Below are 13,911 nucleotides of genomic sequence, written 5' to 3' on the forward strand. Positions count from 1 at the left end.
CAAGGCAGGGGAGGAGCCCACGGCGGGACCCTCAGGCCTGGGTCTGGAGGGTGGAGCCCGGGCCCTCCTCAGGGGCCTCCGGGCAGGGTCCCTGGTCCCAGGCTTAGGAGGCCTGGGCCAGCCACTCCCCTTCTCGGGGCCTCAGTTTCCATCTGTGGAGACGGGCAGGGCTGGGGTCGGAGCTCTCCCAGCCCCTCGCAGTCTGTGCCGAGAGAGGTGCTGAGGCCAGGTGCTGCGGGACCCAAGCGGAGGGCTGCGTGGCCCGGAGGTGGGCTCTGCAGGGGGCGGGAGTAGCCCTTTGAGCAGGGTCTCCCAGCCCTGAGCTCAGAGTGGGGAGAAGACAACGCCCCAGAAGGGCCTGGCGGAGCGGGGCAGGAGAACGCTCTGGACCAGGGGAAGGGACCGTCTGGAAAGAAGGCGCCTGAGGAGGTGGGCGTGACGAGGTGCAGCTGGTGGAGGGGAGGGACGAGTCGCGGCTGGAGCAGAGTGCAGGAAGCCCAGGAGGGCCGCGGTCACGCCGTCAGCGTCAGCGTGGGCGAAGTGCGTGCGAAGGTGCAGGGCCTTCCTGCCAGCATGCCGGGGCGGGGTGCGGACACCGACCGCAGCCCCGGGGCTCAGCCCTGGGAAAGGCTCAGCGCCATCCGGAGAAGCCAGAGACGACGGGGAGAGAGGATGCCTCCCCGCCGCCTGGTGGTCTGGACTCGCCAGCTCGGGCCATCTCCAGAGCGAGTGCCCTGTCTTAGCAAGCACGCTGCTCCTCTGGAGGTGTTGACACAGGCGGCCTCTGGCACCCCACTTCCTCTCCCAGAAACTTCCCCAGGCAGCCCTGGAGCGGGGCTGGTGCAGGTGGTGGGGAGCCACGTCACCCCCACTCCGCTGTCATCAGCACACCCACCGCCTGCCAGCTTTAAGGAGGGGTACAGTCAGGGGGACCGGCTCACCTCAGCCCTGCTTCCCCACCGCCCCCATCAGGCAGCACCTGCGAAGGCTTCGGCAGCTCAGGAGGAAAACCAAGGCTGACTGCAGGTCAGTGCCCCTGGGGCCAGGGGTCTCAGAGCGGAATGAGGGCTGGGATGGGGTCTCAGCAGGTGGGGGCTGGGATGGGGTCTCAGCAGGTGAGGGCTGGGATGGGGTCTCAGCAGGTGGGGGCTGGGATGGGGTCTCAGCAGGTGGGGGCTGGGATGGGATCTCAGCAGGTGAGGGCTGGGATGGGGTCTCAGCAGGTGGGGGCTGGGATGGGGTCTCAGCAGGTGGGGGCTGGGATGGGGTCTCAGCAGGTGGGGGCTGGGATGGGGTCTCAGCAGGTGGGGGCTGGGATGGGGTCTCAGCAGGTGGGGGCTGGGATGGGATCTCAGCAGGTGGGGGCTGGGATGGGGTCTCAGCAGGTGGGGGCTGGGATGGGGTCTCAGCAGGTGGGGGCTGGGATGGGGTCTCAGCAGGTGAGGGCTGGGATGGGGTCTCAGCAGGTGGGGGCTGGGATGGGATCTCAGCAGGTGGGGGCTGGGATGGGGTCTCAGCAGGTGGGGGCTGGGATGGGGTCTCAGCAGGTGGGGGCTGGGATGGGGTCTCAGCAGGTGGGGGCTGGGATGGAGTTCTGAACCTCAGCAGAGTGTCCTGATGGAGGAGATCTGCAGGAGGTGATGGTCTCTAGAAAGGGGGCATGAGCGCAGACAGCAGTGCAAAAGAACTTAGGGTGTCTCCCAGGGCCTGGACTCCCACCTCATTCAAGTCTCTGAAATGTATCCGTGGGTTGAGACAAGCATCTGAAGCTGGAAGAGGAGGTATCTGAGTGGGGTTTTCCTAGCACGGTGAGCGCTGCTTTGTGAAACTTGTCCTGGGCTATTTCTAAAGTGGGGTCCCCGCTCCAGAGGTCTCTATGGTGCCCAGGCAACGGGGGTCTGCGCCCACTCTTTGCCCCAGATCCCATTCAGGGAGTCCGCGGAGTTCCTTGGGGGCCCAGCAGGGAGGGCTGGCGGGAGGCTGCGTTGTGCTCGGACCTCCCAAACATGACCAGACTTATCTCCAGGTGACAGCAGAGGTATTTCAGCGCATAATCAGAGGGTGGCTTCCCACATCTTGTAGGGGAAGCTGACTGATCTCACTGTCACCCCTGGAGCAGGAAGCGACACCCCTGAGGTACTCCTACCCCTCGGGCCAGCCTCCCCCAGCAGGAACTGACAGAGAGCCCATAACAGCCGAACGCTCTGAGCCCCGGCCGTGCTGCAAGGGGCCCCAGCCGCCGCAGGGCAATGGCTGCACAGTGTCTGTTGGAGGTGACAGGTCTGTACATCCAAGCAGGAGGCCAGCTGGGGTTCCTGTTCTCCACAGAGGGCCCCATGCCCTCGCCTGGCACAAGCAGGGACCTGAACTGGTTGCCGTGCCTTCTGGGGACCCCATGCTATTTGAGCTGGACCTTGGGACTTGACTCCCCAAACTTTTTTCACCCTAAAGGACAGAGATGAGGTGCCATGACCAAGGCATTTCCTCAAAGTCTCGTGTGCACCCTGAGACTCTTGCAAAGTTGGTGTCCTTCTCCCTGACAGTTAGTTTGTTTTATTATAAAAGGGAAAATTGAAAGACTGCAGTTAGATTTTTTAACTTTCCTGCACAAAATATTGGGCCACACTGAGGCTACACTGGAAGTGATACGCCCCCGGGTGTGTGGACCGGGGCCCAGACCATAGGCAGCCGTCTGAGTGGAGGGTCTCAAGGGAGGGGACAGGCCTGCCTCCTCCTTCTCCCGCCCAGGCAGTGCCCTGGGCTGTGGGTGATCCAGAAGCAACAGCAACCACCGCTGCTGCAGGCACCACTGGCCAGAGCAGAGAGGGGCAGGCCCTGGACCCAGCTCAGGTGGGGAGATGGCACGGAGGACCCCCTGTGGCAGCTGGGCCTGCAGAATCGGGATATTCCCAGGAGGCTCCGAGGGTTCCAGGCTGCGGGTGCCACACAGAGCTGGCCTGGCTGCGGCCAGCAGGGCAGGCGGACAGGAAGCGAGGATCCCAGCAGTTGTTCCAGTGGGTTCCGGGGTCCGAGGAGACTGACTGCGTGGGTCTGGGGGTCACAGAACCTGTGCAGAGTGACATGTCGCTCAGAACGGGGACAGAACAAGCAGAATCCTGCAAACACGAGAAGAGGGGCTCCTTAGGGGCTGTAGAGATTCATACACAGTGAAAGGGCCCATGAAAATTTAATTGCTGGCAAATGTGCCATTTATAATTCAGCAGAGATGGAATGGGATAATTGGTGGAAGACTGCTGTTCTGGCTACAGTCTGTGCTCCTGCCTCCCTAGTGGACTGCGGCCTGGAGGTTCCCAGGGGGCCGTGGCTGAGGAAATGGGCACCCCATGCCAGACACCAGTGAACCTGACACTGCAGTCACTGGGCTCTGGATGATTCTTCCCTTCCTGTGTGGGGAGGGGGCGGGCGGAGCAGAACCCACCAACCTGGCTGTGGGCCCTTCCCTGAGTGGACTGAAGCCCCTTCCCTACCTCACCTGAAGGTCAGCGAGCCCCCAAGAGGGCCTGTGCTCATGGGGGAAGAAAGGCCACTCCCGCCCCACCCCTCCAGGCCCTTCCAGCCAGAGAAACAAAGGTGGGGGGATGGGAGGGGGTCTGGTGGGCATGCGCCACTCACGCATGCGTGCTCCGTGGTCCCGCATGTTTGACACCAGCAACCCTGGGTGCTGCCGGCTCAGGGTGAAGCCAGAGCCTGAACTTTGCACCATCTGCCACGGCCCAGAATGTCCTACCGCTGACCCCACCCACCTCCACCCTGGTGAGCTGATCCCAGCAGTCCCAGGCTGTGTCATGGAGCATGTCCAGGGGAGCAAGAGGCGTGGAGGGTGAGGCCACGTGGGTGCTTCTGATCATGACAGGGTGTACGACGCCCAGTGCCACCCTAAGGCTGGCTCTGAGCCACGGGTCTGCACCCGGAGGAGCAGGACTGCCCTCACGGCCCTGGCTGTAGGGAGCTCAAGGGGACTCCTGACCCCAGGGGAGCCTCAGGCCAATCTAAGTGGGACCTCAGGGCAGAGAGCTGGGGAGGGTCTTGGAGGGAGGCTGGCGCGTGGGGTGGCCCCAGCCACTGTGCCGTCAGGAAGAGGATAAAGCATTGGAGGGAGGGAGGAGGGAGGGAGGGAGAGAGGAGGGAGGAGGGAGGGAGGGAGAGAGGAGGGAGGAGGGAGGGAGGGAGAGAGGAGGGAGGAGGGAGGGAGGGAGAGAGGAGGGAGGGAGAGAGGAGGGAGGGAGAGAGGAGGGAGGGAGAGAGGAGGGAGGAGGGAGGGAGGAAGGAGGGAGGGAGGAGGGAGACGGAGTTCTGGAGTTTTCTGGAGAGCTGGTTGACTGAGCCACGGACCCTGCTGTCCTGAACCTCAGCAGCCAGGAAAGGCCAGGTGGGGCAGGTGCCGGCCCACCGAGGTGCAGGTGTGGATCAGACTTGGGCACCACCTGCAGCTGGGTTTGCCGAGCGGGTGGAGGGGCCAGTAGGCGGCTCTGGGCTTTGTCCTTGGCCTGTCTTGGAGCTGCCTCTGAGCGTCCCCCCACCCTGTGAGAATGGTACTGGGTCTGGGCCGAGGCTGGCAGCGTTGGGGTGGCTGGGACTGGAGGTGGGCGGTGGGCTCCCGCCTTCCTTTCTGCCCAGCGGCAGGCAGGTCCCTGCAGGCGAGGGCTCGGGAGAGGGGAAGGGGGGCTGGGTCCAGCCCTGGGCCTGCTCACTGTGCGCCTCGGGCCCGCGGGCCTCCGAAGGCCTTGGTTCCCCACCCATTAAGCGGGTGGGGGGTGGCCTGGAGGGTGCCTCAGAGCTCCTTTTGATTTTTTCTTTGGGAAGGTGGACTGGGGGCTCCTGACTGCGGGGTGGGTGCTCGCCGCCTGCAGCCCTGGCCGGAGGTGGGCGGGCCCAGGCCCCCCTCCCTGCCTGCGTGCCTCACGCCCTGCTCCCCTCCTGCAGCCCCAGGACCATGAACAACAGTACCTGCAGCTCCAGGGAGCTCCCCGGGCCCCAGGTGGCCAAGTACGTCTTCTTCGCCTACATGGGCGGGCTGCTGTTGCTGGGTCTGCTGCTCAACGGCCTGGCACTCTGGGTGCTGTGCTGCCGCCTGCTGCGCTGGACAGAGACCCACATCTACATGGCCAACCTGGCCGTGGCTGACCTCTGCCTGCTCTGTGCCCTGCCCTTCTTTCTGCACTTCCTGAAGAGCACCACAGACACGCCACTCTGCCAGCTCTCCCAGGGCATCTACCTGGCCAACAGGTACATGAGCATCAGCCTGGTCATGGCCATCGCCGTGGACCGCTACGTGGCCGTGCGGCACCCACTCCGAGCCCGCGGGCTCCGCTCCCCACGCCAGGCCGTGGCCGTGTGTGCCACGTTCTGGGTGCTGGTGCTCGGCTCGCTGGTGCTCCACTGGTCCCTGGACATGCAGGACGGTGGCTTCTGCTTCTCCAGCCGCTCCGGGCAGACTCCCTACACCGTGGTCTTCTTGCTGCTGGGCTTCTACCTGCCGCTGGCCGTGCTGGTCTTCTGCTCTCTGCAGGTGGTGACCGCCCTGGCCCGGAGGCCAGCCGCCGACGCAGGCCAGGCGGAAGCCACCCGGAAGGCCTCCGGCATGGTCTTGGCAAGCCTGGCCGTGTTCGTGGTCTGCTTCCTGCCCTTGCACGTGGTGCTGACTGTGAGCACGGCCCTGGGCCTGCACACCTGTGCCACCCGTCTCGCCCTCCAGATCACCAGCAGACTCTCAGACGCCAACTGCTGCCTTGACGCCATCTGCTACTACTTCATGGCCGAGGAGTTCCAGGAAGCATCTGCGCTGACCGCCCTCCCCGCCAGAGCCAAGGCCCGCAAGAGCCAGGACTCTGTGACCTTGGCCTAGGAGACGGGCCACGGGCTCCTGGGAGGCAATGCCGAGGCGGGGACCCGTGAGCAGCGATGAGGGGTTCCGGGATCGGGCTGGGGGCACTCTCACGAGGCCCAGGTGGGCAGAACAGCCCAGGCACGGAGCCTGGGGAGGAGACACCCCTACCCCTGGGGCCAAAGAGGGGCAGGGAAGAGGGCAGGAGGATGAGGCCTGAGCGAGGCCAACGCCAGGGGCCCTGGGTGGGGCTGCACATCTGCTGCACCCGGAGCCTGGTACATCTGGGGTGCTGGGGGGTAGGGCCTTCTGGGTGCTGTGAAGCTCTGATGGCCAGCTTTCTGCGGCCGCCCTACAGGGGCCGGAATAAAGCTCTCCACCAAGGCTCTGTGTGTGCCACCCACACTCACATGGTGGGAGGTGGGGGGCCTGGGGGCATCTTCCCCGGTAACTTTCTAGAGCTTTCCACTTGGGGGGCTCTCCTCAGGCCCTGCCACCTGCTTCCCACCCCTGCCCACTCCCCATCCGTCTGGAGTTCTGGCAGGGCTGTGGGCAGTTCCTGGAGGGGCCACGCTGGCCGCCATGGAGGGCTGGTTCTCATCTGCCTTGTCAGTCCCGGGCCCGGGCCATGCCGAGTGTAGGCAACTGGTCCTGAGCTCCCAGTCCAAGTGTAAGGAGGGGCGGAGGGGACAGTTGACTTCTGTGTCTGGCAGGTGACACGAGCAAGCGTCTGTAAGGGCCAGAGGTGGGAGGAGCCCCATGAGCCATCTTGTGCCTCAGCCTGGGGCGTTAGGAGGCCCTGTGGACAGAGACAGTCTCAGGAATAGAGAAAAAGTGAGAGATGGGAGAGAATGAGAGTCAGATGAGGAGAAAGCGAGAGGGAATGGGGGTGGTGAGAGAGCCTGGGGGTGGGAAGTGTGGAGGAAAGAAAGGGGGAGCGGGGACAGAAGACAACAGGGGGAGAGTGACAGGGACAGGAGGAGAGAAGGACAGGCCAGAGACGAGAGTGAGGAAGACACTGAGCAGAGCGAGAAGGGGCATCGAGGAAGGCGAGGAGAGAGCATAACGATGGAGCCGGAGAGGAGGGAGAGAGGGACCAACAGGCAGGGAGACGACAGGTAAGCCTGGTCTCCCCGCAGCGCCAGGCCCTCACGCTCTCCTGCAGACCGGGAGCCCCAGCGGCTGGCCTGGGAGCCCTTTTGATCCCTCAGAGGGTCCCCGAGAGTGGGTGGGGGTCCTGGATTCTTGAGGAAGGACCAGGGGCCAGCTCTGCCTGCCACAGGAGTCTGGGGACCCCACGCCACGGGCCGCCGGAGGATGGACCTTACAAGGGGCCACGTGGCCTGGGCAGACAGGGTAACTGGGCAGAGGTGCGGACCGGCAAAGGTCCTGGGCTGAGTGGAAGCCTTGGGTGGAGAGGCCCAGAAAGGACCCCCCACAGAGCCCCCTGCCTGGAAGGATGCCACGGTCCATGCCCAGGCACAAGGCCAAGGGCTGGGGCCCCTCGTCCCACGGGGCAGGGGAGGGGAGGTGGTGGGTCCACAGGCTGGAGGGGGCCTTGGTGGAGCCCCCTGAGGTTAGGGGAGGGGCACCCTGACCCAGGTTGTTTGGGAGCCCTGGGGCTGGCACTGGAAGTCGGGGGGAGAGAGGGAGAGAAAGATGGAGGGGCTGGGGGAGGGGGAAGAGAAAGGCGGCGGCATCTCCATCCCTGGCCCAGGTGAAGTTCAACCCAGCCGGGGCAGTCCTGGCCCCTGAGCCCGCTGAAGTTCCCACCATCTTCCCGCCCCCTCCCAGGCCGTTGGCCTCGGTGTCTGTGGCCACTGCCCCCGGGAACGACTCCAATGGCTGCAGTACAGGCAGGAGTGTCCTGTCCGGGTGATGACCAGTGCCTCCGTCTGCCTCCTCGTGGCTCTGGGTCTGCCCTCAACGGCCCGGCGCGCTGTGTTTCTGCCACTGCCGGAGTAGGTGGACAGAGACCTGCATCACCTGGTCAACCAGGTGGTGGTGACCGCCCGCTGCTGCTGAGCTGGACGGATCCTGCCCCCAGGGCCGGGAGGTCGGGCCGGGAGGCCGCCCTGTGCAAGGTCCTGCAGAGTGTCTCCTAGGTCAACACCTACAGGAGCAGGTGCATCATTTCAGCACGGCCTGAGGGGAAGCTCCGGGGGACCCTGCTAGGCCCAGATCGTCATGGATCTCAGGATGTGTCCACTCCACTGGGGCCAGAAGGCCTGGCTTGGAACCAAATGACTGGATCAGCACAAACACCTGCACTAAGAAGCCCAGGAAGGCGACCATCCTGAGGATTCGTGCTAGAGCCCGGAACCCCCCAACTGGGGCCGGGGCAGTAGCGGTGGGATCCCCTGACAACCTCAGGTGGCCAGGTGACCAGAAGAAGGATCGGGAGGCCCAGGCCCCTCGTTGGCCTCCCCCGCCACACAGGGAGATTTGTTCATGCAGAATGAGGGCGGACAGGCCGCAGGCAGGGCAGTGTCCCAGGCTAGACCTGCTTTCCTGCCTGGCCACCAGCCTCAACCTGAGGGAGACAGACTTCTTGGCACTGAAACAAAGCAGCAGGGCCCTGGACCTGCAGGGTGGTCAGCGTGGCCTGCTGGTAAAACCCCCTCTGCCCATGCAGGTGCCCCACCCATGGCCTGGCCTCGGGGTCTTCCGCTGCCAGGAGGTCCAGGCTCACCTGGCTGCCCCAGCCACGCTGACCACCGGCAGCAGCTCACCTGCCCCCTCCCGCACTTGCTCTGATGAGGTGGTGGGTACCTCTGGCCCCTGGGCACACTGCTCTGGGCCCAGGCACAGGGATGCTTCAGATGGCCCGTCAGCGGGCTCCTCAGAGAGGCTGTTTATGTGGCCCAGGCTGGCAGCAGCATCAGTGCCCTTGGCCGCTGCTCCAGTGCCGAGGAGGTCAAGAGCAGCTGCCCTGTCCCTGGCTCAAGTGCAGAGCTTCTCGTGGTGCCAAGAGCACAGCCACAGCCCCTGCCCCCGTCTCCTCTTGGGGCTGCCTGCTGGCCAGAGTGGCAGCTGGCCGGCAGAAGGAGGTGTGGCCCTGGCCCGGCATCGCCCCCTCTGGAAACTGCAGGGCATGAAGTCCGCCCCACGGGGTCCAATCCTGACCACCAGTGGGCGGGGAGGGGGTGCCTGAAGGGGGCACCGCCATGTCATCATGAAGAGGTTAGCACCTTGGAAGACAACCCTGAGCTGCGAGTGACCCCTGCAGGGCCAGACCCGAGTTGACTTATTCATCAGCAAGTAGAGATAAAACCAGCCCCGTGACAGGCACTGGACCCCAAAACGTGCACCCCGGAGCCTCAAGGGCTGCGTTCTGAGGCCTTGCATGAGGAAGCGGGGAGGAGAGAAGCTGGGAAGTGGGCCAGATAGGATCATGGGGCCTTGCAGGGGAATCGGGGCTCCATGGGTGCTCTGAAGGTGGGGGAGCGTTCGTGTCAGAGGAGCCGGAGGCGCTCTTTATGCGGGCCTCTCCTCGTGCTGCTCTGGGGGGTCCAAGGGAGGGATGGCCAGGACCAGGGTGGCCAGGCCAGACGTTGGCCAGGATGAGGGCTCCGACCGTGATGAGGGGCAACACGGGACTCAGTGGGCCACTCTAGAGGGGCGTGGCTAAGGAGGAAGAAAGGGGGCCCCCAGGAGTCGCGGTGTCCTGGTTCCAATGCGGAGGGGTGTGATGTGAGGGCCGGAGGAAGCAGGCAGCAGGCAGAGGCAGCGGAGTGACCTTCCGTAACCAGGAGGGCGCTCTCTGGAGAACAGCGGGGCGGGATTGCCCAGGGGTCACGCTAGGTTTTGTCTCTTCTCAAGGGCACGCCGGACCCCACCCCCAACCCCTGCAGGTACCGGTTCTGTAGTCTTTGCGCCTCACACACTGGACTGGAGGCCGGAATCGCTGTCCTTGGCGATGCTCAACTTGCTGGTCCCAGCCCGGCGCCCGCACGGGTCAGGGACAGGCTGGACAGGACAGCCCTGGCGGGCGGGGCCGGAGCATCGGCGAGGGGGCGGGGCCAGCGCCCCGGAGCCGCCCACGTGTCCCCGCCGCTCCAGGTTCCGCCCCTCGGTGCCAGGCCCGGCCCAAGCCCAGGACCCCGCCCCTTAGCGCCCCGCCCCACCGCCCCCCTCCTTTCCTAGGAGGTTCCGCACCCCGTGGGGCTGGGGGCCTCTGGGGCAACCCCTCTTCCCTCCCCAAAGACGGTTCAGGCTCCAGGAAAAGAGCCGGGGGGGTGGGGGGGCGGCTCCCGCCGCTGGTGGGGAGGGGGAGGAGGGCCGGGGCTTTGCCTGCCCCCTCGCCTGCCTCTCACTACGCAGCTGTGTCCAGCTCTGCTTAAGGTTTTAAGTTAATTTACGAAGGGAATGTGAATTCTGCACTGCGACCCAGATGAACAGGGTGAGGATAGCATGCTCAACAGAGACCCAGCGGGGGGCACACAGGCAGCTCGGGTCATGGGTCCGTCCTGCCTGCCGCTGTCCCTCGGCCCTAACTCCTTCCTGTAGGACTGTCCCAGTCTGCCGAGGCCGGTGGGGCACTGTAACGGAACACCACAGGCTGGGTGGTTTGTAAACAGAGCCCCGACGTCAGTACCCACTTGGTCCGGGTGCCGGCGTGGCCGGGTTCTGGTGGGGCCGGCTCCTGGTTCCCAGACCACCGTCTTCTGCTGGGTCCTCACATGGTGGAAGGGGTGCGGGAGCTCCCCGGCATCTCTTTCATAAGGGCGTTAATCCCGTCCCTGAGGGCTGCACTGTCGTGACCTAATCAACCCCCGAAGGTCCCACCCAGCTGCCGGAGTCCAGGGATACCTGAGGGATGGATAGCGTCGGCGAAGGAAATAAATCTATTAACACTTCTTAAAGTATCAGCATTGCATGTTTCTCTCTCTCATCCTCTCCTTTATTGTTTACAATCACAGGTTCATATGTTATAGTTGATTACATTACCAGGTACATGGCCAAACAACCTTAGCACAATCAAATCTCAAAATATTCTACGAAGATTTTTTAAAAAAATATCCCCTAGTTTCTAGATGTCCTATTAAAATATTTCCCCAAGTTCCCATTAATCACAGGTTATTTCTTAGTAACCAAGCCAAGCAGTTATATAATTATTTTAATTGTAAAAGTTGGAGCTACTTGTTCCTATTTCTCTTCTTGCATGGGCAACCTTTTACAATGGTTCCACGAAACTATTTACAATATACCCTGCATGCTCTTTCTCGTTGTTTCCTTCAACTGAGACAGTGTTTTTCTCCCTATCCTAGCAACCAATTCTGCTCCAGTCATTTGCTTTTTTATAATTAATCTTCCTTTATAATAGAACCATAAATTTCCTATGTCATCAGGAACTCCGGCCCATGGCCATAACTCCATACTAGAGGGTGTTTTTCATAAAAACATCCCCTTAGTACCAGGCTCTTAATTCTTTACCTATTTCCCCGGGGCTTTAGTGGGTACTTCCCATTCTGTGGTAGTTTCAGGAGGGAGAGTCCTAGAGGAATTTTTCTTTCACGTGGAGCAACATCCCCCCAAAATTGCCCCTATATGTAAATTTATTATCATAGAACATAACAACAGAGCTGTAGTCCACCATCCTGGCATGGCGTTGCCTTGCAGTTCCGCTTTCCGTTGCTTCATGACTTTGTCATGGTGCAATGGCTCCAGGATGGCTTCCAACACCCAGCACCATCCCATCCGGCATTAGGATTCCAACATAGGAATTGTGGGGACACACAGACATTGTGACCATAGCAAGGGGCAAGTGATTTGACTTAGGTAATCACCTAGAGCTTGCCTGGCACATAGTATCACAAAGTGCTGGTGTCTATTAGGAACTTCCAAGCCCCCCTAGATGAGAACCACTTTGTTAGTGAGAAGTGCCACCCAAGAGAAACAAAACTGAGACCTGGGCCCCTGCCCTCTCCCCTCCCTGCATCCCAGCCAGCACACACGCAAGAACGCCCATGTCCCCTTGCCTTTCCTACCACCTCCAAATTTTACACCCCAGCTGCCCTGTCCTCAGCCTGCCATAGCCTCTGGAACCCTCCCACCTTTTCCCTGTTGGCCTCAGCTGGGAGCCCAGTGTGCCAGGGCCAGCAGGCTCTGACCTGCCCTTAGGATAGCCTGAGGTCCCTCAGTCCAGAGCGTAGTCCCGCAGCCTGGCTGCCTGAGTGCAGATTCAGGTGGCTTCCTTACCAGCCTCAGTGTTCTCTCAGCCTCAGTGTTCTTGCCTGTATCCTGGGATCCTTGGATCCAGGGTCACCTCTAACATTTGTAGGGCCAAGGACATGAGTACAGGTGAGACCCAGGCACGTCCAAGTATTGAACTTACCCCCGAACCCTCGGAGTCTGGCCTTAGTTCCCAGCCCAGGTCCCCAGCCCTGGAGACCACAGGGGGCCCAGGGCTGAGGAGCTGCCCCATCCCTGGCAGGGCTCCCCGGGAACCTGAGCCCTATCCCCATCTTCAGGGTCTGGCCAGGGCTCCTGGGAGTGATTCCCTGGCTGGGAATGATGGGGGTCAGGGTGGCCTCCCTCAGGCACCCCTTTTCAGACTTGGGATCCCGAGGACTCCCCCAAACCACCACCTGAGCAGAAGACAGGGAAGGGCACGTCCCGCCTGCACTGTCCCTCTGCACAACTCTGAGAAGCGGTTTTCAGTGCTCCTCCCATCTCATCCCCTGGACTTGCTGCAAGGCCCCTGTGGGTCCAGGCACTGCAGACCTTGGTCCCTCTATTTGTACGTAATATTGCCATGAATGGTCACTATCTTCCTGTCAAGATGCCGAGGCAGCTCTGCATCAGGCTCGGGGAAGGTTGTGGGCCTGGAGAACCCCAGGCAAAGCTTGAGTTTCAGGTGTTGACTTTGAGGCCTGGAAATGGGGAAGCCTTTAGAGAGTCAGGATAAATGGCCACCCATGATATTTAGCGGCAATACCTTTGATAAAACGGTCACCTGCATCAAGGCCAGAGCCAAAGATCACCAGGAAGGCTCTGCCAGCAACCAGCATCTGTTTTATTACTCACTGCAGCGGGGGACTATTAAGATTCACATTTATAGCAGGTACATTTATAAAACTCTATCTTAAGAATTATAATTCCATCAGGTCCCCATTTGAGATGTTGTTTGATCACTTAGATGATAGCATTAAAACTGAAAGAGAAAAACATCAGAATTATTTTAGAAGACAAAACAAAATTCTTGCTGTGGTTCTGGATTATTTTATTACCCTGTTTTGTGACAACAAGATACTGTAATTACACTTCCCACAAATGGAATAACTTGGAAGCCCTCACCTTCTAAGGGAAAATAAAAATGATTTTAGTGGGGAAAAGCACCTCTCTTGGTTCTAGATCTTCAGAAGCTCGTGGGAAGGTGGGGGCAACTCGGAGGTGACTCATTTCTGGGACCCCTTGACCTAGAGCCCATGCCCTGTGTTTCCAAAACCTGTGGGTGAAGTCCCAATAGAAGTGAACGTTAGATCTTAGGAGGAGAAAGGAACGCGAGAGTTGATGAGATTGAGGTGAAACTTTGGATGAAAATTGGAATGCTTGAACAGACTGCAGGGGAGGTGTTTGCATCTGCTGTAGCAGAACGTATTCTGGGGATATGTACTGTGTCTGACTGGGGACAGCATCCCCTACCTAATCCTGTAAAACGGGAGGCGTGTAAACCCACCCTTCAGCCAACATTGATTGGGAGTTCTAAATGGGGGTCAGTGAGATTGTCCAGCCCACAGAGGTTATTAATATGAAATAGTATAGGACGCCCGATGGACGGAAGGGGATTACCATCTTCTTTATGTCCGGTAGAAGCTGGAGCACAGAAAGGACAAATTGAACTCTAAGGCAAAAGAACTATTGCCCCATGTGGAGCACAGACTGGGCCTTAGGGTAGAAGTCAGTGAGCGCCACCCAGCGGGGACCACTGGGATGCTGCACTGGAACATTTCCGTCTGAGATGATTGGTCAGCTATTGGGCTTTGGTTGAGATCACTCCTCTTACCCTGGGACATAAAGTAATTCTGAAACATCCTAAGTGATGCCAAAGAAACCGCCAGTGG

General features: G+C 61.1%; 1 protein-coding gene across 1 annotated transcript; it reads left to right on the forward strand.

Moving 5' to 3' along the window:
- Positions 1-513: 513 nt before the first annotated feature.
- Positions 514-6,616, forward strand: GPR35 (G protein-coupled receptor 35). Its single transcript, XM_081243201.1, has 2 exons — positions 514-1,026; positions 4,945-6,616. Exon 2 carries the CDS (start codon positions 4,955-4,957, stop codon positions 5,864-5,866), a length of 912 nt encoding a protein of 303 aa, XP_081099327.1. The 5' UTR covers positions 514-1,026; positions 4,945-4,954; the 3' UTR covers positions 5,867-6,616.
- Positions 6,617-13,911: the final 7,295 nt, after the last annotated feature.

The sequence above is a fragment of the Mesoplodon bidens genome, assembly GCF_964165515.1.
Source record: "Mesoplodon bidens genome assembly, chromosome: 8".
Lineage (NCBI taxonomy): Eukaryota > Metazoa > Chordata > Mammalia > Artiodactyla > Ziphiidae > Mesoplodon > Mesoplodon bidens.

Bases quoted from the DNA above. Each gene is read 5' to 3' on its own strand.
- GPR35 (XM_081243201.1), top strand. From the start codon at position 4,955: ATGAACAACAGTACCTGCAGCTCCAGGGAGCTCCCCGGGCCCCAGGTG.